The sequence below is a fragment of the Sarcophilus harrisii genome, chromosome 4 (assembly GCF_902635505.1).
Source record: "Sarcophilus harrisii chromosome 4, mSarHar1.11, whole genome shotgun sequence".
Taxonomy (NCBI): Eukaryota; Metazoa; Chordata; class Mammalia; order Dasyuromorphia; family Dasyuridae; genus Sarcophilus; species Sarcophilus harrisii.
In genome coordinates, this window is record NC_045429.1 from 417,624,200 (window position 1) to 417,647,076 (window position 22,877).

The 22,877-nt window shown below is 37.7% G+C and overlaps 1 protein-coding gene across 1 annotated transcript in view; it reads right to left on the bottom strand.

Moving 5' to 3' along the window:
* Nucleotides 1-9,866: 9,866 nt before the first annotated feature.
* TSPAN2 (tetraspanin 2) overlaps nt 9,867-22,877 on the bottom strand; it is a 58,421-nt gene continuing 45,410 nt past the window's right edge. The window contains exons 5-8 of the mRNA XM_031967351.1: nt 19,414-19,506; nt 17,351-17,422; nt 16,909-16,995; nt 9,867-10,147 (exon numbers count right to left, since the gene is read on the bottom strand). Of these exons, the coding sequence (XP_031823211.1) occupies nt 10,082-10,147; nt 16,909-16,995; nt 17,351-17,422; nt 19,414-19,506 (318 nt within the window). The 3' untranslated portion in view covers nt 9,867-10,081. The remainder of the gene's footprint in view (nt 10,148-16,908; nt 16,996-17,350; nt 17,423-19,413; nt 19,507-22,877) is intronic.

Here is a 22,877-nt window from a genome sequence, read left to right on the forward strand (position 1 = left end):
CACCTACCCCTACTTCAAACATGCAGGAACATAAAAAGGAACTTTAAAAGTTCTTGAATGCTGGGGGGAGGGGGAAGATGGATTAAGAATTTAATAAACAGGGGCAGCTAGAAGACCCAGTGGAAGTCAGGAGGACCTGAGTTCAAATCTGGTCTCAGATACTTAACATTTCCTAGCTGTGTGATCCTGGGTAAGTCACTTAACCCCAATTGCCTCAGCCAAAAAGAAAAAAAAAGAATTTAATAATAAAAAATAATAATAATAAAAGAATTGTTCCAAGCATTGTGCTAAATGTGTTACAAATAATCTTTATAACAATATTGAGAGGTAAATACTATTATTGTCTCCATTATCCAGTTAAGGAAACTGAGGCAGACAGAAATTTAGTGACTTGCTTAGATTCCTAGTATATAGTAAGTATATATAAGGGTGTATTTGAACTCATCTTCCAGACTCCAGACCCATCATTCTAATATTGCACCACTTTCCTACTCAGTGAGGTGAGAAAGAACTTTGACCACCTCAAAGGAGTTCCATTCTGAGAAAAAAAGGTGAATTAATATGAAAAAGCAGACAGGAAAGTCCCCTAAGAGATATCCTTTTATCAGATCAGCCCTGTGAAGGGAGTTGCAGCGACAAATTAGGAAGGTCTTTGTATTATATGGAGGAAGGTTCAGGTAGAACTCACTGCAGAGTTCTAGGGAGAAAAGGGCTGTGGGTACAGGCAAGAAGGTCATAACCCTCTGCAGAGAGGGAGAGGAGAAGAAGGACATACAGTCAAGGGGAGGGCTGTGACAATGATGTGTGAGGAAGTAGGGCACAGGCAGAGGAAGTAATCCATTACCCTACTCCCTGGCAGGCTAAAACTCCCCTTAAGACCAGTAAACAACCTAGGAACCCATTCTCTCTAATTTAATTCCTTTGGTGGGCCAACCAGCTTATGAAAGTTATACCCCAAAAGGTCAATTTACAAAGCTGAGTAAAGAGGTCATGATCATTTTACATGTGGAAATTTAAATCCTTTATAGCCCTTAAGTAATAGGAGATTTTTCCCGCCTCCAGCGTTTATATTAAATGTACTTTGTCCTCTTTTCACTATTGGTATCATGAAAAACTCGTCACTGTGATAGGATTTTCGAGAAAATACTTAGTGGGGACATAAAATGGCATTACCCTGAATTATAATCTGAATTGCTTTCAAGAGTGAAAAAGCTTTTCTTGGTCCTTGTGCTTTCTGTTTGAATATGTCATGGTGATTATACACTATTTTTAAAAATGGCTTTATCTTTTATCCCCAAGGTCTAGCATAGTTTTTGTCATATGATCTGTGCTTAATAAATGCTTGTTTAAATCAAATAAGATAGTATAATAAAAGCACTTTGCAAATCTTAAAGCATCATTGCTATGGCTTATTCTTTGTTCTCGAAGAAAACCATGACCTCAGAGAGTGGATGCCATGAAATGCAATGAACTGGATTTAAGTGAGGGAGGACTGTGCAAAGTCACCTGTCTTACTTTCTCCACCAGAGCCATCTGGATCCAATGGCCCGATATAGATCAGGATGATTGAAGATGGTCCTGGATGCAGTGGGAGATCTTGGCTTTTTAAAGCTCAATTTGACTGAGACAATGCCCTTAATTAGTGATTAAGGATTGGGAAGAAATGAGGCAGAAAAATAGCCTCTTTTACTAATTAAAAAAAATATATATATGTATGTATGTATGTACATATATCTCCATCTGGGAGGGGAATACTCTTAGTTTCCTGCTAAAATAGAAACAATTGTTATTTATGTTCACTCTGAACCAATCAGGGCCCAACCAATGACCAAGTGGGACTTGGTCTAGAACCTATTGTTGACTAATCAATGAGTGTCAGGGTAATTGTTGAATGAATGAATGTATGTGTCTGTGAATGCATGGAATAAATTAGATATAGGGATAAGTGTTGTAGTGCCTCACCTTTGATTTCCAGCTCTGATAATATTCTTCATTCATTCAAAAAACTTTTATTAAGCACTTGCTATATGCCATCTATCCATCTATCTATCTATCACCTCTCTATATCTATCTATATCTATCTATCCATCTATTTATCTATCATCTCTCTCTCTGTCTCTCTCTCTCTCTATATGTATATATATATATATATATATATATATACACACACACACACATGTAAATAAATGCACCATCCTGTGTCTATTTGGCATTTACTCCCACTGCATCCAGGGCCATCTCTAGCTCCATGCACCACGGCACTAGCTGATTCCTCCATCTGCTATTACTACTAGAGCTGAAGTATATGATTTCCTGTTAACTTGGACATGGCCTAATTACAAATTAGGGCATGAATCTTAGGGATCAAATGCTTTACACACATTATCTTTTCTGATCTTTACAACGTCTCTATGGAATAGATACTCTTACTGTCATTTCTGTTTTACAGATGAAGAAACTGAGACACATAGCATTTAAGGGATTTGCACAAGGTCTCACAACTAGGTTCAAAGGCAGCATCTAAGGTCTTCCTACTGATTACACCAGGCTGCCTCTATGGACACAATGGATTAATACATTTATAATATGTTTATAATGAGTAATGGATCAACACATTAAAGTTTGTTAATTAGCATGATTTTCCAAAATCATGAATATCAAGAATTACAGTATTCTTGGGATATTAAAATTGTTGGATGGTGTCTTATCCTCCTGTAATGCCAGAGAAACTGAGGCAAGACAGAGATCGGTTTTTAATATTTTAATTGCGGAGAGCTTAGACTAGCCAGTAGAATGGGACTCATGTCCAAAAAAATTCGACCCTGAGCAATTTGAGGCAGAGACCTTTTAAAGGGTCCTTAGCTAATTAGCATTTACACCAGGATATAGAAACTGGGAAGGCAATTAGTCTAACATTTTACAGCTGTTGTCTTTATTTCAGAGAGAGCCGAGAGTATTTACAGCCTGGATCATTGCTCAGCTCCTGTCAGAGAAGGGAGTGGGACCATTCTTGGATAGATAGGGGCATAGGCAGGAAGGGAGATAACATAATTCTACTCCAGCGTAGTTTTGGATAAGGATGGAGTCAGAGAGGTGAGCACCTGGATTATTGTTTTTCTTTTCTATCCTTCAGTGTTTCACAATGGTATATAAGACTCATTTTCCATTCTTAATGGCAAGGAAGAGAAGGGGGAGCACTCCCCAACACTCCTTGAACAATGGACCAAGGTCGATCCTGAAAAGTGATGCTTTAACATCACAAGAATTAAAACACACTTTCAAAGAACTTAAGCACACACAGCTGTGGCATATAAGGAAGTTTCTTGTCAATTGCTTGTCAACAAGTGGCCCCAAAGGAAGAAACAAAACAAAACTAGAGATGGATTTTCTGGATCAATGTCATGTTCCTTCTACTTTGCAATAATAACAGGTATTTAAAATGTTTTTGTTTATTAATTATTTTTGCTGAGGCTCTTGGGGTTAAGTGACTTGCCCAGAATCACACAGCTAGGAAGAGTTATCAGATTTGAACTCAGATCCTCCTGATTTCAGGGCTGGTGATAACAGGTATTTTTAAAGCTGCATTTTCTTTTATTCTGTGTAATTCACTTATACCACTAGTTTACATTGAATGATTTCCCAATATGGAGTTGTCTAAGTTGAATGCTTAAGATGAAGAGGATAATTAAGATTAGAAGTTACCACTCTACTGGGTAGAGCTCAAGGATGACTATTAGGCAATGAGTGAACACCTGCCCCAATGGAAAGGTTCCTCCAACTCAGTATTCTGGGGCTAAGTGTAGAGCTCATTTAATCCAACTTTCTCATTATCTAGCTAATCTGTTTTTAAACAGGACAACTTTTATTTCACTCTCTCACACACAAAAGCATACAGGTAATACCCATAAATAGATATGGAAATCACACAAACTATTGAAAGAACTCACAGGCGTTCCCTTTGGAAGAAACGAATCTGAGTTAGCAGCAGGGCAGCCACTCTAAAATCCCAGTGAGTCCCTACCTCTCCCACACAGTTCCTCCCAGATCTGGGAGTGCCCCCTGTGGTTTGGACTCTTCCCAGAAGGCAAACATGATTTGGGCTTCCGGACAGGCAATCCCTTTCTTTTTTAAACCAGTACTTTCCAAGTCATTCTTAGTAATAGCAGGGAACTGCAAAGTATATGTCTTCTGCTTTCCCATCCCCAAACTTTGATCATTTGTTATTCTCCATTTATGGGGTCCTTTGGGCTATCTTCTTTTTTCTTTTTTTCCCATCTGAGTCTGCTCAGAAAATCTTATCCTAGAAAGTCCCTTGCGTATCTTCTTGAATCTGGGTATTCTTGATGCCATCTCTTAAGACTGACACTGCCCCCTGAATCCCTTTTCTCTGATTGACAGCTAGATTATAGGACTGTGCTACCTGGGAAATGAAGATCTCCTTTTCTTTATACAAGGAACTGAGATTAAGAGTATGATCTATGAATTCTCCTCTTGGCCCATAAATACATAGTACGGAGACAATAAGCATTTGTTAAGTATGTGCCAAGAATTGTGCTAGATGCTGTGGATGTGAATGCAAGCAAAAAGAAAGCTAGTTCCTGGTCTCAGATGCTTAATCCAGTGCATGGGATGTGGTGGACACATAATAAATATGAATTGAATTGAAGTGAATTCAAGGATGTCACATTCTAACAGGGGAAGCCAATATCAAAAAAGGGAGCTGAAAAGCAGGGGGAAGGTGGGTATGGAGGTGAAGTTCTGAGATTCAAAAGCTGAGACAGGAGGGGGATGAAATGGGTTCTTTCTCAAAGTGGAAGCCCCTGGAAAACCTCACCAATGGAAGAACAAAGAGTTATTTCAGGGTAAGAAAGCCCCAGTCACTGAGGGAAATTCAGGGTGAGAAGGCAGTTGAGACAAAGAGGTAAATTCTAGGGTCAGAAAACAACCTGGGAGGGGAATGGAATATGGCTTATCTGGGTGGGACCATATGTTTCACTCTTAATACTCCATCACTGCTCTGGTTGTAGCCATTTCTTGAACTAGGCAAGTCTACCATCAGGAACTCTTTTCTCCAGATGAGCATAAAGATACTATGAATAAGCACAGGTAACTTTCATGTATTTCTGTCCCAAGACAGCCAAGAATGGTTTCTGGGGACACTGTTGCTAAACCTAGTCTTCTGTCCCTAGAACCCAGGTCCATTCTGATTTTCTTTGGTATGTTTTCTGAACAGGGACCTCCCACCCCTCTCCTTCTCCACTTCCAAAAGGTACAACTTGCTGATTTTACAGGGAAATAAAATGAAGTCAAGGGAGATACAATTATGTACTTAGAGTCACATAGTAATCAGCAGGGTCAGGTTCAAATTTAGGTTCAAATCTGACTTTTTTGGGCACATGGAGAATAAGAGAAAAAGGATAGGAGAGTACAGCATGTATTTTTTAAATCAGTACTTTCTAAGTCATTCTCAGTAATAGCGGGGAGTTGGAAAGTTTATGTCTTCTGCTTTCCCATCCCAAACTTTGGTCATTTGTTATTCTCTATTTATAGGGTCCTTCGGACTATCTTCTTTTTCTTATCTTTTTTTTTCCCATCTAAGGATGCTCAGAAAATCTCACCCTAGAAAGTCTGTATTTGAGAGGCAGAAAATGTCCAAGTAGAAGGGAATAATGTCATATAAAGTCAGAAAGGGAAAATGGTACCATGAATATGAAGGGCAGGCAAAGGACACTGAAATTCACTCCTTAAATAAGAGGAAGCCACTGAAGATTTTTGAGTGGAAAAGTACCATAGTCAGATCTATGGCCATTTCAGTCATACAACTAGATAATAATGAGGACCTATATGAGAGCTGTGAAAATGGGAATAGAGATTGCACAGATGAAATCAATAGGTTTCAGTAATTGATTGAATGGATATATATGTGAATGAGACAGAGGAGAGAGTATCTTGGCAAATTAAAGCAATTAAAAAATAATTTTGAATACCTTTGAGCAACATTTCTGGGAGAGTGAGAACTTCAAGAAAGAGATAATGACTCTCTGGCTTTGTCTCCATCATTCTGCAGACAAATATAAAGTATTTCTTACTCGTGACACAGTATTATTCTTTGAATGAGGAATCACGTCATGCTACAGAAGAGTCACGGGATGTGCATGTTCTTGGGGACATACATTTTGCACAACTTGGGCCACATGTCCTCTGAGAGCCCCAGTTTATAGGATTAGGATCAGGAACAAATACAAGTGGAAAGAACCTCAGAAATCACCTAGTCCAACCCCATAACACCAAATTATAATCATAAAACTTCAGAGATGGTGGGGACCTCAACAATTCCCACTGCAATATACTCAACAAGGAGTCATCTGAATGAAATGGAATAAATTAGCCAAAGGTCCAGATATTTTCAAACATTCCACTAGCATAGAGATGCAGCTTCAGGCATTCATAATTTGTGGGAAGATGATATTTGTACTGTTATCAGTGGAGACCTCTTAATCCAGAAGAAGGTGAGCAGCAATAATAATAGTAGAGGGGAAAAAAAATCTAATAAAATAGGCAAGAAGCCTATGCAGAAAAGATAGAATTTGTTAACTTTAGTAGGTGGAAGCAGTGATTCTGACATATTGAAACAGTTTGATGGGAGTTGGAAAATATATGGAAGGGAGAATGGGTCATATTTTGGCAATCATTTGGAAGCTACGCTGAGGAGAAATTTATTTCAACAATAGATTGCGGGAGAAGGGGTGGCCAGTGGTTACAAGAAATAGCCACTATTCTTCATCATTTACAAAGCACTGTCTTTACAGAAATCCAGACAGACATATAGTAAAAGCATCATTTGCTCCATTTAATGAGGGAAACTGAAACTGAGAGGGTTAGTGACCCAAATGAGGTCAAAATTTTTTTTTTTTGCCTTGCTTTGTATCCCTAAGTGCTGGCACATAGTAAGTGCTTTTAAAATGTTGCTTGCCTGTCTGCCTGAGTAGGTGATTTATGAAGCCAGAATCAGAGGCCGGTTCTTTCTGTTTCCCAAGCACAGACCTCTCTCTACTATAGCATTAAATGACATACTTTGGGATCAGTGTAGTTCTTTTTATTTTCAAATAACTTTTATATATATTATTCTTATTGGTTCTTTTTTATTTAAATAGTGGAACACACAAAAAAGAAATGATTCAAAAATTAAGGCAATGGTAACAAATATAGCAGAACCACAATACACTTTAGTACAGATCTGGGTGCAATGTAATTTAGTTAGATTGCATTCCCCAAACAGGTGTATGAACAGAAGTGTGCTGGTAAACATTTGCCAACCAGTTCTCTGACAGAAAATTGGATGCCTAGTGCACATTTCAGTTTAACTTGCAGTATTAATATTTTCTCCCTCATTTCCTTGAGTCTAGACAATTGACAAAACAATAAATCAAGCTCCAATTTGTCACATTTGCTGATTTCCAAGGTGTAAATGCTTATAGTGAATATTGAACAAGTAGCTCTTGCAAATTGATTTTGTGTCACACATATGTATATGCACATAACATACATATATATGTATATTATATAAATATGTATACACACATATACATATATCCCAAGACTAATAAAATAGCCTGTCAGGTGGGAGTTAATCCTTATATCTTCAATATTACAGAATATTTCCATTTCATAGTTGATTCTCAGTATGGGATGATGGGTAGATACTTAGACTAATTTTCCCAAAGAGTGAGAATTTGCATAGGAAATCAAATAGGAGGGTTTTTTTTTTAAGCCAATATGTGATTGCAGTTTAGAGAAAATATAGTATAAAATAACTTACAAAATATTTGGCCATTATCAGGAAGGTTAGGTTTTGTGTTTCTACCCCAAAGCCTCAAGAGAGTCTCTGAGGTTAAGTTTAGATTAGTTCCAGTGCAGAGAAATGTAAAAAAAATTAAGGGATCCAAGTACCCTGGCACAGGGTACCCATCCTAGAATACACCTAAACTGTCACCTTTTAAATCTGATTGTCACTTCATTTCCTTTAGAGCTAAGATTTCACATACAAACAAAAATTACTCTCAGAGAATTACACAACTGGAGGGGTGCCCTGGTGGCTGGGTGTTATGGGTCAGCCCTTTCTGATTCTGGGCACATGGATGACTAAAAAAACAAGTAAAAATGGTTATCTATATTTTTCTAATGAATTTTTCACTCCACAACTCCTGGAACAAAGATGATTAGCCAATGAGTGTATTTTATTGAACTGAAGATGTTTGTTTGCCTTCAATTAAGAGACACAGTGATTCACCTGTGTCAGTCTGGACCTTCATTCACCTTTACACTCTGGGTGTATTCCATTAGGGATGCATTCCATTGATACCAGTTATAGAAAGGGGGTGAGGATGGATGGAAGAGAGCGACTAGGTCGTGATGGGGAGTGACAGGATTCCAAGTTGGCAAATCTCGTCAGCCAAGTACGTTGAGGAGCTCAGGACACGGGCACATACCAGCCAGCTGGATACTTTCTGAAGTCTCCTACCCTTCCATTTTTGTAGAGTTTTAAAAATATCATTGGTTCTTTCAAACTGCATTTAGTGAAAGTACTCAGCCAAAAAAGCAGACAATTTTGATTGCGGACTTGGCTTTGAATGCCAATAAACAAACTGGCCCTGGGGAGCTGTGCACAGAGAGTATTTTGTATCTCTCTTTTCCAGGTTCTGTTCTAAACAGCTTCGTTAGGAGAAAATGCTCATTTCTAGGGCAAGGAAGCTCATGAGAGAATGTGAGTTCATAATCTTTCATTTTTATTTATTTTAATTAGGGGGAAATAATTTGCATTTCTTGACCTATGAAGAAGAGTTTACTAAGTGAATAAATAAGAAAAGAATACAAAAATAATTAGGAAAAAATATGTAAACTCAAGTCCTGAGGTATTTCAAAGGTACAGTGCCGATAAAACACCAAATCTCTTATCCACAACATGCAATGGGCAGATAAGCTGACTTTAACTTCCTGTTCTCATTACATCCCAAAACACACAGGAGGGCTCCGAAGAAGAGCCCGTTCAAAGGCGTGGCAGCTGCAGTAGCTCGAAGAGGAGGCAAGAAAAAAGGAGGATGAAAAGGGCTACCGAAAATCTTTGCTTGCAGAGCTAGGGAAGTGTCTTTCAATCTGAAGAATTACAGGGACGCAGGATTGTCTGTGAGCCAGGCATTTGTTTCCAAATGGGGATACACACATATACAAACATCTCTACACATTGTGTGTGTGTGTGTATATATGTATATACATGCACACAGACATTGCATATATACATATATACATATTGTGTATATATATCTTGCATATACACATGTGTCTATATATATACTATATATATATACACACATTGTACATATGTACACCATATATATATACACATTGAATCTATACATATGTCTATATGAATGTGTGTAAATTACATATATATATATATATATATATATATATATATATATATATATATATATATACACATACACTTTAAGAAAGAACATTCAAATTTAACTGTCTTTGTTCATTTTAGTTTTGCCACTATTTTGGGCTCCAAGATTCTCCTCGGACCCATCACACATCCATAGTGCCCAATTAATTCCCACAAACAAATTCTTTCTCCTCTTCCCCTGAATCCCTTGGGCCCTCACTGCTGGTGTTTGATTTTTAGAAGCTTTTCCTGGCTTTGAACATTACCTTCTCAAAGTGAATCCTTGCTTTTTGGTTGCTGTTGTTTTATAAGCTGGCTGTTATCCCCCCCTCCCACCCCGATCCCGTGTGATCACGGAGAGAACCAGGAATCCCCCAATGAAGGGCTTTCAGCATCCCCTGCACATACAGATGTTGTGCAGCTGCAGACAGAGCTGACAATGTTAGGACACAATCACCTGCCCCCATGGCAGGAAGGCTATGTACCACACTCACTCACATACATGTGCAAATGTACACTAGAAGCCAAATTGTTTTAGACCTTAATGCCTTTTCACTTTAACAGCTGAGTAAGATGATCTCTCTTGTGACATTTAGTTATAAAGTCCTGGATTTTCGATATCATGCAGGTGGAGTTTTAGATTACATCTCTTGAGTTACGGATCACACAGCAGAGGACCATGCTGAATATCATGCCGAAGATCTGAAACAGAAGGAACAGTGTGTTAATGGACAAAAATGGTCCTGGGCTGTTGAATGTCCAGGGAAAGGGAAGAGTGAGATCTGGTCCACCTGGGACAAACTGATGAGTGCTGGGACTGGTCCTCTGTCCTATTCTAGAGCAGGCTATCTCAAACTTTTGGGAGAAGTCTGTGGACTCCTCAGAATTGTGCTTTTAAGTAAATCAAATAAAATACAAAGGAAACCAACTGCATAAAAACATAGTCATACAAAGTTATTGTTGTTGAGTCATTTCAGACTCTCTACGACTTCCTTTGGGTTTTTCTTGGTAAAGATGGTTTGCCATTTCCTTCTCCAATTTATTTTACAGATGAGGAAACTGAGGCAAGCAGGGTGGTAAGTAAGTGAAGCCAGACTTGTACTCATGTCCCCTTGTCTCTGGGACTAGTACTATATCCATTCCCCATCTAGCTGCCCTATAAAATATTTATCAATTAAAAAAAATCGAGTTCACTTTTATTCTGGGCATGGTGGACATTGAAATGGGCACTGTTGTTTCTGGTAGCTATTCTCCTCCTTCTCATAAATAATTGGCAATAATAATACAAGGAGGCTTTATAAAGAAGGATTCAGAGGAATTTTTTCCTCTTCCTTCTCTCCCTCTTCTTCCCCTTCTTTTCCTCATCCTTCCATCTCTGTCTTCTCCTTTCCCTCTTTTCATCCTCCTCCTTTTCCCCCTTCCCTTCCTTCTCATCACAACATATGTGACTTTGTGGGAAACACATTATCGTTGAACCTCAATTTCCTCTTCTGTAACATAAAGTTGATAGCTTATGTTTGTAAAATACTTTAAACTTTTCAAAGCATGTTCATGTACATATTCATGTATACCATTTTCTAGAAATTCACAGAAATAGATAAGATAGGAATTGTGCCCTTTTTACAGATGAAGAAACAGCCTCTGAAAGTGATATTCATAAGAACACCTAGTAAGGAGATGTGTCAAATTCAGGCCTTTTGAACCCAATTCATAACATCATCTCACTGTATTATATTTGAGATAGTGGAGTTAGGAAGACTAGAGTCATCCAAGAACTAATTCATACTGGTAGTTCTTGTTCTTCTTGTTCTTGTTCTTCTTCTTCTTTTTTTTTTTTTCCTGAGGCAATTGGGGTTAAGTGACTTGCTCAGGGTCACACAGCCAGGAAGTGTTAAGTGTCTGAGACCAGATTTGAACTCAGATCCTCCTGACATTAGGGTTGGTGTTCATACTGGTTCTTGATACCTAACTGTTAAATTTTCAAAATGAGCATTTATACCTTGGAAACAGGCAAATATGAGAAGTTAGGGCTTGATGTTTTGATGATAATCTAGACTTAAGAGAGTGATGGAGATTAAACTTAAATGTGTACCATGCATACATTTTTGTTTTTCAGAGAGTTAATTGTTAAATATTTATCAACATTTCCTTGGTTCTGATTCATACTAGCTGTGTGACTCTAGACAAGTCACCCAACTCCTCAGTTTCACAGACAGCTCTCTGAAACAATAAATTATTGATGGACAACTGGTTTATATTAGTAAAAGGATTTTACAAAGGATTTTTTATACACTGATAAAATCATAATTTTAGGAAACCCACTCTCCATAAACAAAACAAAGCAACCACAAAAAGGTAAGAACAATGTTCAAAAGGAAAATAGTTTTTCTTGTTTGGAGGAAAGATTGATGACGATGATGATAAATGACATTCAAAGCACTTTCCACACATGACCTCACTGAATCCTCAAAACATCCAAATGCAGTAAGTACTACAAGTATGATCTACTCCATTTTACAGATGGGGAAACTGCCATCTAAAGACATTAAATGTCTTGCCCAGTATCACACAGAAAATAAAAGTCTGGGGTGGGGTTTGAATTCAGATCTTTTACACTCCAACAGTAATAAACAAAATCCAACCCAAAATACTATTGCTCAACCCCCACTACCATACAATAAAGATACCCCATTTCAATCCTGACCTACACAATAATTATTTAACAAATCAAACAACTCAATAGCTGTAACAACCTCAACTTCGAGGGACATCATAAATCAAATCACTTCTATTAACAAAGTAAATACCAACATACTAAAAGTCACCAAATTCCCTGCCCAACTCTCCGGATACTCCTCAGTAGCCATAGCCACAGTATAACCAAACACCACTAACATTCCTTCCAGATAAATCAAAAATACAATCAATCCCAAAAAAGTACTACTTAAACTTACAACAATTGCACAACCCAAACCTCCACTAATCACAAGACTTAAACCGCCATAAATTGCACAGGAGAAGGCTTAGAAGCAAAAGCAACAAACTCAAAAATCAATAACAAAGACAATAAAAAAATTATCATCATTTCCATAATAGTTAGTATGGACTCTAACCATAGCCTATGGCATGAAAAACCATTGTTGTAATTCGACTACAAAATCTAATGACCAATCTACGTAAAACTCAACCCCTATTATATCATGCTGCCCCAATTGAGGGTTATTGTTAGTGGTCCTGAAAATAGGAAGAGCCATCATATTTTTTTCCAGTGGTGTTTTTAGAGACTCATCCCAACTCAAGCATAATATTTTAGTTTAACTTACAACATTGTCATTTTCATCTTTATTGTTGTTATGTCCACGGCCACATTTTTGTATAAAAATCTGTTGCTCTCTAAATATGTATGTTGCTGGGGAAGGTTCAAAAATTTGCTGTGCTAAGGGCAACAGTAAGAAGAATCTTGCCTCTCCATTTCAAGGTTATTGCTAAGTACAGTGGTTTCTTATAATTTCATATGACATTTACTGAATTCTCGTGATGTGATATGGTATTTGTAACTTCTTATTTTCTAAGGAGACACAGTCACAACAGGAAGTACCTAGTTGGTTGAGTGGGTAGAATGCAGGGTTTGCAATTAAGAAGACCTGAATTCAAATTCAGCATCAAACACTAATTAGCTATGTAACAATGGGCAAGTCACTTAACTACTGTCTACCCTAGTTTCCTCATTTGTGAAATAGGGATAATAATAATACTTATCTCCTAAAGTTGTTATAAGGATAAAAATGAAATATTGTTAATATTCTATAATATATAATATTATACATAATATTATATAATGTGATATATAATATTAATAATAATATTTGTAAAATTTTTTTGCAAACCTTAATAAATGCATTTATTTGCAATTATTGCAAATAAATTGCAAACCTTGCAAACCTATATAAATGTTATCATCATTATCATTGCTATCGTCATTGTTGTTACTATTATATTTAATTAAAAAGAAGACAAAAGACTGCTCCTGCCTAAAATTATCTCTCCTGATCACCTGCCAAAGTGGCTGGCCTGGTGTCTTACTCAGTTAGAAACTCCTCTTAAAAATAGTGCTTGGGGTCAGACCACAAAGGCAAGTCTAGAGTCTCCAGAAAGCACTTAGGAAAATGCCTAGAAAAGAGAATGCTCTGGGAGAATTGAGCCCCCCTTCCCTTCTTTATCTGGCAAAGTGACCTCATAGAGGCACAAAGAATCTGGCTTTACAAGGATGGAGCAGAATCCAAAATGGCTAGAATTGCCTAAATTAAACTGAAGTCTAATGAGGTCACATGATTTGCTCTGACTGGGATGAGGAGAAAAATAGTCTATTTCTTGTATAAGAAATGGAGCATCAATAAGTTCTGGAATAATTAAAAAAAGAGTAAGCCCTAGATAATGATAATTTGGGTCTGAGGCAGGTGTTGGGGCAGTGGAGGTACCTAGGGGAAAAAAAGAAGCATGTATCTTTTTGATTCCTTTTTTTGGTCCTCCTAACCCACTCCCTTCATCTCACTCCTAGCTCTGGCCAGGATCCACAAGCTACTGAATCCACAACAGGTGGGACACTTTGTATCATATTCTTTAAGACAATGTAGGGCTAAGAAAATGAAGTGGTGGAACCTTAGTGATGTAGAAATAACCTCCAGGTTACGGCCTTGGGAATGATGCAGGGAAAACCCCAATAGTAGTAGAGACCCCAGTCCTTTTCAAGAAATCCCCACGCTTGGGAATGATGGAGTCACTTTGGGAATGAAGTTATTGGGAGTGAAGTGGTACAACCTTGGAAAATGTGTGTGAAAGAAAGGGAGTTGGACCTGACATTTTTATTCCACTAAGTTATCCTTCAAGGATGTCTATTTGTCCTTCAAAGATCTGGGCTGTTATCTCACACCTGGACTCAAACAATGAATACTTCTTAGTTTCATGAAAGAAGAAAGGAGGTGGTTGTAAGCCCTCATTACCAAACTTCCCACCAATCATGCGAACCCAATCCCATGATGCCATTTTCCCTGCTCTGTTCTTTGTTCTGTACTCCCCAACTCCACCTCTAACAGTTTTCCCTATAAATTTACCTACTTTGCAACTTGCTCTTGGATATTTTTCTTTTTTTAATATTCATTTTTTTATCAAAGTTTTTTATTTTCATAACATACGCATGGATAATTTATCAATATTGACCCTTGCAAAATCTTGTGTTCCAAATTTTCCTTTCTTTCCCCTCACTTCCTCCCCTAGATGGCAAGTAATTGTATATTTTTCTTCAGCCTCTCAAATAGCAGTCATTTCTGCTTTGACCAGAAATCCCACATACATTCATTCATTCATTTAGATTTTTTTGGGACTAGGCTAAAGAAGAGCTTCTTTGCCTCAATTGTACTTAGTTTTAATCCCTGAATGGGTACAGCCTCAGTCAAACTAAGACCCATCAGCTTAAAAAAGCAAAGGTCTCCCTCCCATTGCATTCAGGGCCATCTATATCTGACCACTGGACCCAGAAGGCTGTTGGGGGGGAAAGAGAGGCAGGTGCCCTTGCACAGCCTCCCTCACTGAAATCCGACTCCCTTGTGTGTCATGGCATCTCCTCCCTTATGCCATGGTCCTCTTCGAGAATGAGGGACAAACAAAAACAACAACCTTCTAAGCACCGCATGGTTGGGGAGGCATCTGTTAGTCGCCTTGGTGACTAGATACCTTTCCAACCTGTTCCTGGGCCATTTCAGTCACGTCTGACTCTTTGTGACTCTGTCTGAGTTTTTCTTGGCAAAGATAATGGAGTGGTTTGCCATTTCTTTCTCCAGCTCATTCGACAGATGAGAAATTGAGTTAAGTGACTTGTCCAGGACACATGCGAAAAGCTAATGAGTGTCGGAGGCTGGATCTGAACCCAGGTCCTCCTGATTCCAGGCTTGGAGCCCTATCCACTGGGCCATCTAGCTGCCCAAGTTCTAGCCTACACATTTGATAATGATAATAGCCACAATAACTGATATTCATATGATGCTAACTATGCACCAAGCTCTGTTCTAAACACTTTACAATCACTCTCATTCACTTCTCACCACAACCCTGGGAGATAGAGGCTGTTTAAGAAAAGAAGGCTTGACCTCCTGGCATCCACCATAGCTAACAGATTTTGGAAACTCTAAGTCAGTGGTTATCAAACTTTTGTTTTCAGTATCTTTATCCTATTAAAAATTATTGAGGCTCTCTCCAAAGCGTTTTTGTTTATCTGGGTTATATTTATAGACATTTACCATATTGGAAATAAAAACTATTTTTGAATTTGTAGACCCTCTAAAAGGGTTTCAGAGATCCCCAGGATGCTCTAGACCATATTTTGAGAACCACTGAGACTTAGAGTCTAAGTGCTCCTAAAAATGTAGGACCAAGATACCCTCTCTTGCCAGAGAGGTGGGTGGGGGTATGGGTTAAGGGCTTCTCCACCCTTATCCTAAGTTGTTGTTTCCCTCTGAGATACAAGGGATTGATGGAAAGCCCCATTAGATAGCAGAATGGAACGGATCCAACAGTCCTGCCTCTTGAGAATTCACAGGATGGAGATTCAGTCTGGGATTGGGAGAGAGCCTCATCCTGCCAGAGAGGAGCTTTTCCTAGGGCTCTCCCTGCTTTATGCTTCATCCTGTGAGGCAGAGATTTACTGAGTCACCAAAGAAAGGCCACAGGGACCTGGGTAAAGAATTACAGCTTTTAACAAGATTAAAAACTTGGAGTTTGTTTAGCTTAATTACAGGTGGGAAGGATTAGTCTGATATTAGGTTGCCTTGACAGTCAGAAGAGACTCAGAGTTAGAAGGTATATGTTCAGTTCTGGTGCTAGATTTCTAGAATGAGTAGCTATAGAGATGGTGGATGTGCTTAAACAAAATTGGGCTATAGCTATTATTATAATTACTAATAATATTCATAAAGATAAGGATGACGATAGCTAACATTTATATAGCACTTTAAAGTTTGCAAAGCATTTACTTGTTATTTTATTTGATCAGATAGGTGCTATTATTATTCCCATTTAACAGATGGGGGGAACTGAGACACAGAGAGATAAAGGAACTTGCCAGGTCACACAATCAGTAATTATTTAACACAGAATTTAAACTCAGGGCTTCCTGATTCCAGGTACCCACTGCATTGACTGTACCTCCTAGCTGTCTACTTAGAAGTGAGTACCACAGGACTGTGGACTGGCACATCAAATTGATCTTGTTTTTTTTTTTCAAACTGACCCAGGGAACAAGAGCTGTGACAAACTGTTCCAGGCTCATCACTGATACCTTGTTTGGAAAGCTCTTCCAGGATACAGTCATAATCTAACTGAATACTAGCTGAGTCAAAAAATCTGGGGCAGAAGGAGTTTAATTCACTCCTCAAGAAACATGAAACAGTCAGCTAGAACATTTTCCTCACCGTGACGCCAGCTATTCCGATCCCGACAATCCCGATGAGCTGGAGTTTGGCACTGATCACGTTCTCAATCTCATCTATACAGTTCTTCTGTGGGGAAAGAAGATGGGCATTATAGGAGTTTCTTTTTTTCTCAAGGTACCTTCTGATGACTCATTAGCCTGACTTACTCCCACAGAACATCAGATAAAAAACAGTTCTTGTAATTCTGAGTTTAGGATTCTATTCCCTACACTAGACAGCCTCTCAATATTGGCAATATTGCAAAGATGTCCCTTTATCATTCTTCAGGACATTAATATTTCTTTCATTTATGAAACAACTGAGAGTGTGAGTGATTTTCCAGACCCCCTGAACTAAGCTCTAAACCTTTCTTTTCCCTATTGAATGAACACTCTCTCTTCCCTTTATATCAACAATGTTGGAAAGACAAAGAAAAACTTACTTTGTGTCCTAGGAGCTCCTTTGGGCATGTGGATTGTACCTGATCAGGACTTTCTTTTCCACAGCATAGAAACTAGAAGGAATCAGAAAAGAGAGTTTAAAATAAGGCAGAGAGGAGCAGAGAAATTCAGGCATTTTCAAGAATAAGCAGAGCACCTATTTAGTAAGCCTGCAATGAGCTATAGGGGTTATCATTCAAATAATTATATCTAAAAAGAGGAGGAAAATTGGAATCAGATAAAAAAATCTGTTGGAATTCTGATTGTCCCAAATCTGTGGAAAAAGCAAAAGTCTATTTTACTGCATTAAATGGAAAAACAGGATTCTCAGAAGTCATCTTGGAATTGGATGGTAGTGAGTGATACAAAAAGTCCAAGTAGTCTAGGAAATCAGTCATTGCTTTATGTGAAAACTGCTTTTTTTAGCCATTAGCATTATTCTTCTCACTTCTTTTAGGGAGGGTAGATTGTGGTACTGACTGATTCCTGCATCAAAACCTTTATTGAACAGGATTTAGAATGATGGCAGCAAACTCTTGATATGAGAAGCTCAGGGCTTGCTGCTCTGACTACAGACAGTGCCAGTTCTCATTGCTGGGAGACAAACAAAAGAATGATGGAGGCTGTTGGCAGAATTGAGAGGGTCTGTTCAAAGCATTCAATCAGAGGAGCTTCTATACTGATTAAAAACAGTGGATAGTCTGAATCCAGAAAATTCACAAGTAGAGCTATTCATCCAAATGGCCAACACATTGAAGTCTGGATGGAGAATTGAGAATCCACCTCTTTTCTAAAAGCTTCCCTGTTGTCTAATGCCAGTTACTATCTATCACTCTCGTCTTTACCTTCCCAGGAGCAAATTATCAAAAAATTTCAGAAGTAGAAGTGGTCTTAAATATTGGATTAGTGAATCCCCTTACTTTATTGAGGAAAAAAGAGAGATGAAGTGAATTCATTGGGGTCACAAAAGGTAACAGCAGAGCTGGGATTATAACCTATGTTTTCCAATTTGTAGCCCCAGGAGCTTCCAGTCTTCCTATGTCTACATCAGTGTTGTCCAATCAATCATGATATTTGGGTGTTTGAAATATATAGATAGAATACCAAAATGCTAGTGTAGGAGCTAAAATATGAATGAGGAAATTGGGGCAAAATAGAAGAAATTAAGTCTATTTTCATTATAAAATGACCATAAATATTTTTATAGTATATTGTTTAATCTGTTAAATTATATGCTGTACTGATTATATTCATGTATAAGAATATTTATACAATGACTATATAAGATTACATACTTATGTATAGCATGCAAATATGCTAATGTGTGAATATAATCAATCCTAGCATATAATCTAACAGATTAGATAAATGAAATAATAGATTAAATTATAAATTATTTAACAGATTAAATTATGTGCTAGAATTAATTTTATTAACTAACATTGTTATATATGAATTAATTATAGTATATCATATATACTATATAATTATTACATATAATATAAATCTACTAGCTAATGGATTAAATAATATGTTAGTATCATATTAATATATTAGCATATGATTACATATATTAAATTATTAGCATTATATTAGCAAATATTATATATACTAATATTAATTTGTTAACTATTAATATATGACAATAATTTTAAAATGGGTGGGGAAGATGGATATTGCTACTGTAGAAATTTTCTCCTAAAATTGTTTCATTCCTGTATAACAACAGGTTTCCACAAAAAGCTAGCTTGGCAAACTCTGGGCTCTTATCATTTGCACTGCTGTAGGGCTCTTACTGTAGGATGAGATATTTTTAGAGTGCACTTTCTTAGTACTTCCTTAGACAGAGGACAGGTACAGACTGACTCCAGGTTTTTTGCTCTTTCCCCACCCAGTGCATGAGACAGGATTCTGCACATAGAGGGCGCTCAATTAATGGCAAAGTTTATTTGCTGGCCTGCTTTTTCCTCTATCCACAAGTCAGATTGATGTTGGAAGACCTGGTCCAGGGACCATCTTTTGAAATGAGGTCAGTGAAGATGAAAAAATAAATGTAGCTACTTACTGATGAGTGGAAGGTGATGAGAGTTTTGTTCATTTTATCTTTAAGGTAACCGTTATATGCGTCTTCATACATGGTTTGAACTTCTCTTATAGCCTACAGAAAAGAGTCAGAGAGAATGACAAATTTCAGATTGTTTCCTGGCCATCAAAAGCAATTCCCTGCTTTTCTTCTTCTTCCTCCTCCTCCTCCTCCTTCTCCTCCTCCTTTTTCTCCTCCTCCTCCTCTTCTCCTCCTCCTTTTTCTCCTCCTCCTCCTCTTCTCCTCCTCCTTCTTTTCCCCTCCTCCTCCTTCTTCTTTTCCTTTTCCTCCTCCTCTTCCTCCTTCTCTTCTCCTTTTCCTTCTCCTTCTCCAAAACCAAAACAAAACAGAAAAGGCTTATGATTTTTTCCCCCCTGCTATTCTATATGTTCAGCTCAATTTTGTTTTTAGAGTGACAGGATACAGTCTATAGATTGCTTTAGGGAAGCTGAAAGGTATTTTGATTCAACAATTATTATACTAAGTGCCACTATGTGGCAAGCTCTGAGTTAGGTGTTGGGAACATAAAGAAAAAAAACAAATTCTGCTCACAAGGAGAATGCTCAAAGGATACTAATGTAGACAAACACACACAATAAAAGAAAAATGAAGGTGGGAGAGAGCACCATGGGAGGCATCAGGAAAAGCTTCCAGGAAGAGGTACTAACCTTGAAGGAAGACAAGGGAAAACTGAAATGAGGTGGGTGAATATTTGGAGAATGAGAACTAATTTATGCAAATGCAGAATGGGACATGGAGGATAGTGTTTGGGAAATAGCTAGTACTGTGAAAATTTGAAGAATATGAGAACAATTAGAAGGTCATTAGGACAGAGGTGATGAGCTGAGGTGATGAGCTGAATTAAGGAGGTGATTGTAGAGAGAAGGGAAAAGAGTGAGAATTGTGAATGTAAAATCGACAAGGCATGGCAAGGAACTGAATATGGGCAGGGAGGGTATGAGACAGAAAAAAGACATAAAACTAACTATGAGGTTCTAAAGATGGATAACTGGGAGAATAATGGTGCCCTCAACAGAAATAGGAAAATTTGGAAGAGGGACATGTTAGAGGTGAGATAAAATGAAGTCCATATCTAACAAATTAAGTCCGAGATGACGATGGCATATTTAGGTGGTCATGTTCAGAAAATGGTTATCAATCTGGAACTTGAGTCCTCAAGAAAGACTAGAGTTGGAAGTACAGATATGGGAGCTCCCCACATGAAGATGATCATTCAACTCTTGGAAGCTGATGAGATCTCCAAGAAAGCGTGTATAAAGAGAAGAGTAGAGACTTCAAAACAGAAGCCAAGGGGACACCTTCACTAAGGTAAGAAAAGATAGCTGATGTTCCAGGAAAGAATATTGAGGAGTGGTCAGACAGGAAGGGAGAAGGGGACCAAGAGATAATAAAGTCACAGAAACCAAGGGAGGATATCTAGGAGGAAAGGAATGGGCATTAAAGGCCATATGTAGTGAAGACTAAGAATGGCCATTAGGTTTAACATTAAAGAGAATTTTGGTAACTTGGGCAAGTCCAAGAGTAAAAGATGGAGAAGAGAGTGGGGAGTGAGGAAGCAGCAGAAATGGATCTAAATGACACTTTTGAAGATTGTCAGTGAAATAATACAATAATAATAGCTAGTAATTATGTGGTATTTTCAGGAAGGAGAAATACAGGATAATAACTTTGGAGACTGGCAGGATCATATGAAATTTTTTTAAATGGCAAAATCTGAGCATATTTGTAGCTAATGGATAAGTAAAAGATGAAGATGAACATGAAGGAATGATCAATGTGACAAGCTACTGGAGGAAAAGGGAAAAGAGAGGATGGAAGACATAACAAAAAGAACTGGTCATGGCCAATTCTTTTTCAGAAAGAGGAATAAAAGAGCAGAGAATGGGTAAAGAATATAAGGGTTTTAAAGTATGGAGCCAGGAAAGAAGAGGGAGCTTTTGACAGATGTCTCTATTTTATAATAATCAGAAATAGCTCTCTTAGATTAGCAAAACATCTTAAAGGTCTCTTCTCCTTTCTGATAGTTTGTAAGAGGGTTCCTCATTAAAGTAAAAAAATGTTTCACTCATAAATATAAAACCTACTTCCTTGAAAGTATTTTCCTCCTTTATGTGAAGCATGATTCACAAATTCAGAGAAACCTCAAAATGGCTTCTTATGACCACCCTATCACGCTTCAGGGAGCTATATTTAAGTCAGGCTAAAAAGATGATTACTTTTTAAAAATCACTATATAAAAGATATTTAACATATTCTATGTTCTTATAATTATTTTCATTGCTTTTATTCTATTATTCTGTCTCACTCCTAACTTTACTCTTGATCTTTTTAGCATGACCTCCAGTCCTTCTATCCCACCCCATTCCTCTAGCCTTGTCTCATTTCTAGACTTGTAATCCTTGTTTTGAAGTCTTGACTCAAAGTTGTCCAGTTTAACACTATAATATGTATTTTCTACACTGAAATCCTTTTTCTTCTTGTCCCTAAATTCTCACTGCTTGAATCTTGCCAGACCTATTCCTAGATTTCCCCATCATTGATTTTTCTCTTCCTATTCATATGCTACTGAATACTGCTAGAGAAAGTCAGGTATTTATGCTGATTTGATGTACTACAAATTGTTAGGTGATCTCAATTAGGTCCCCAATGATGCACAAAAATTCTTTCTTCTATAACTATCATATTCACTGAAGTATTCCAAATTTTGTTGTCTCTTTTCAAGTCCTGCTCTCAGCAGAGGGCTTTACTTCTTAACTATCTCTATATCGTTGATTATTTTGTCCTTATATGTTTTAGTGCCTGAGAAGGTGACTTTTCTTCTTACCAAAGCAAACCCAACCTTATCTTTTTATATTTCTTTGCAGAACTTGATCCTTCATTCTCATATTTATTCTCATTCTCATTCATTCTCTCTCTCTCTCTCCTTTTCCCTTTCTTCTCTCCTCTCTCTCCCCTTTCCTTCTCCTCTCTCTCATTTTCTCTTTTCTATTTCTGTTTATCCATTGTATCTTCTTCTCCCTCCAATTTTCCTTTTCCTCTGCTGTTGCTGACAAATATGCCCAAGTCTCCTTTGTCCTTAGAGGGAGATGCAAAGGTCAAATGAAGCTTTGTATCTTGTCATATCGTTGGTTTCTTCTCTCACACCTAAAACCTTAGGAGTCTCCATTCAGGAGGCAGCAATACAGTAAGAAACTGCTAAATTAAGTTAGAAGATCCAGGCTGGGCCACTTAGCTATCTAACCATATTATAGGAACTCGGGGAAGTCAATCTCTCTAGGTCTCAGTTTCCTCGAAAGGGTTAACCTAGATGACTTCACAGGTCCCTTTCAGTTTTAAATATATAAACCTAGGATCTTTCCCACTCACTTCTCAACATATCTTGCAATCTGGCTTCCAACTCTACTTCTCAACTGACACAATTCTCT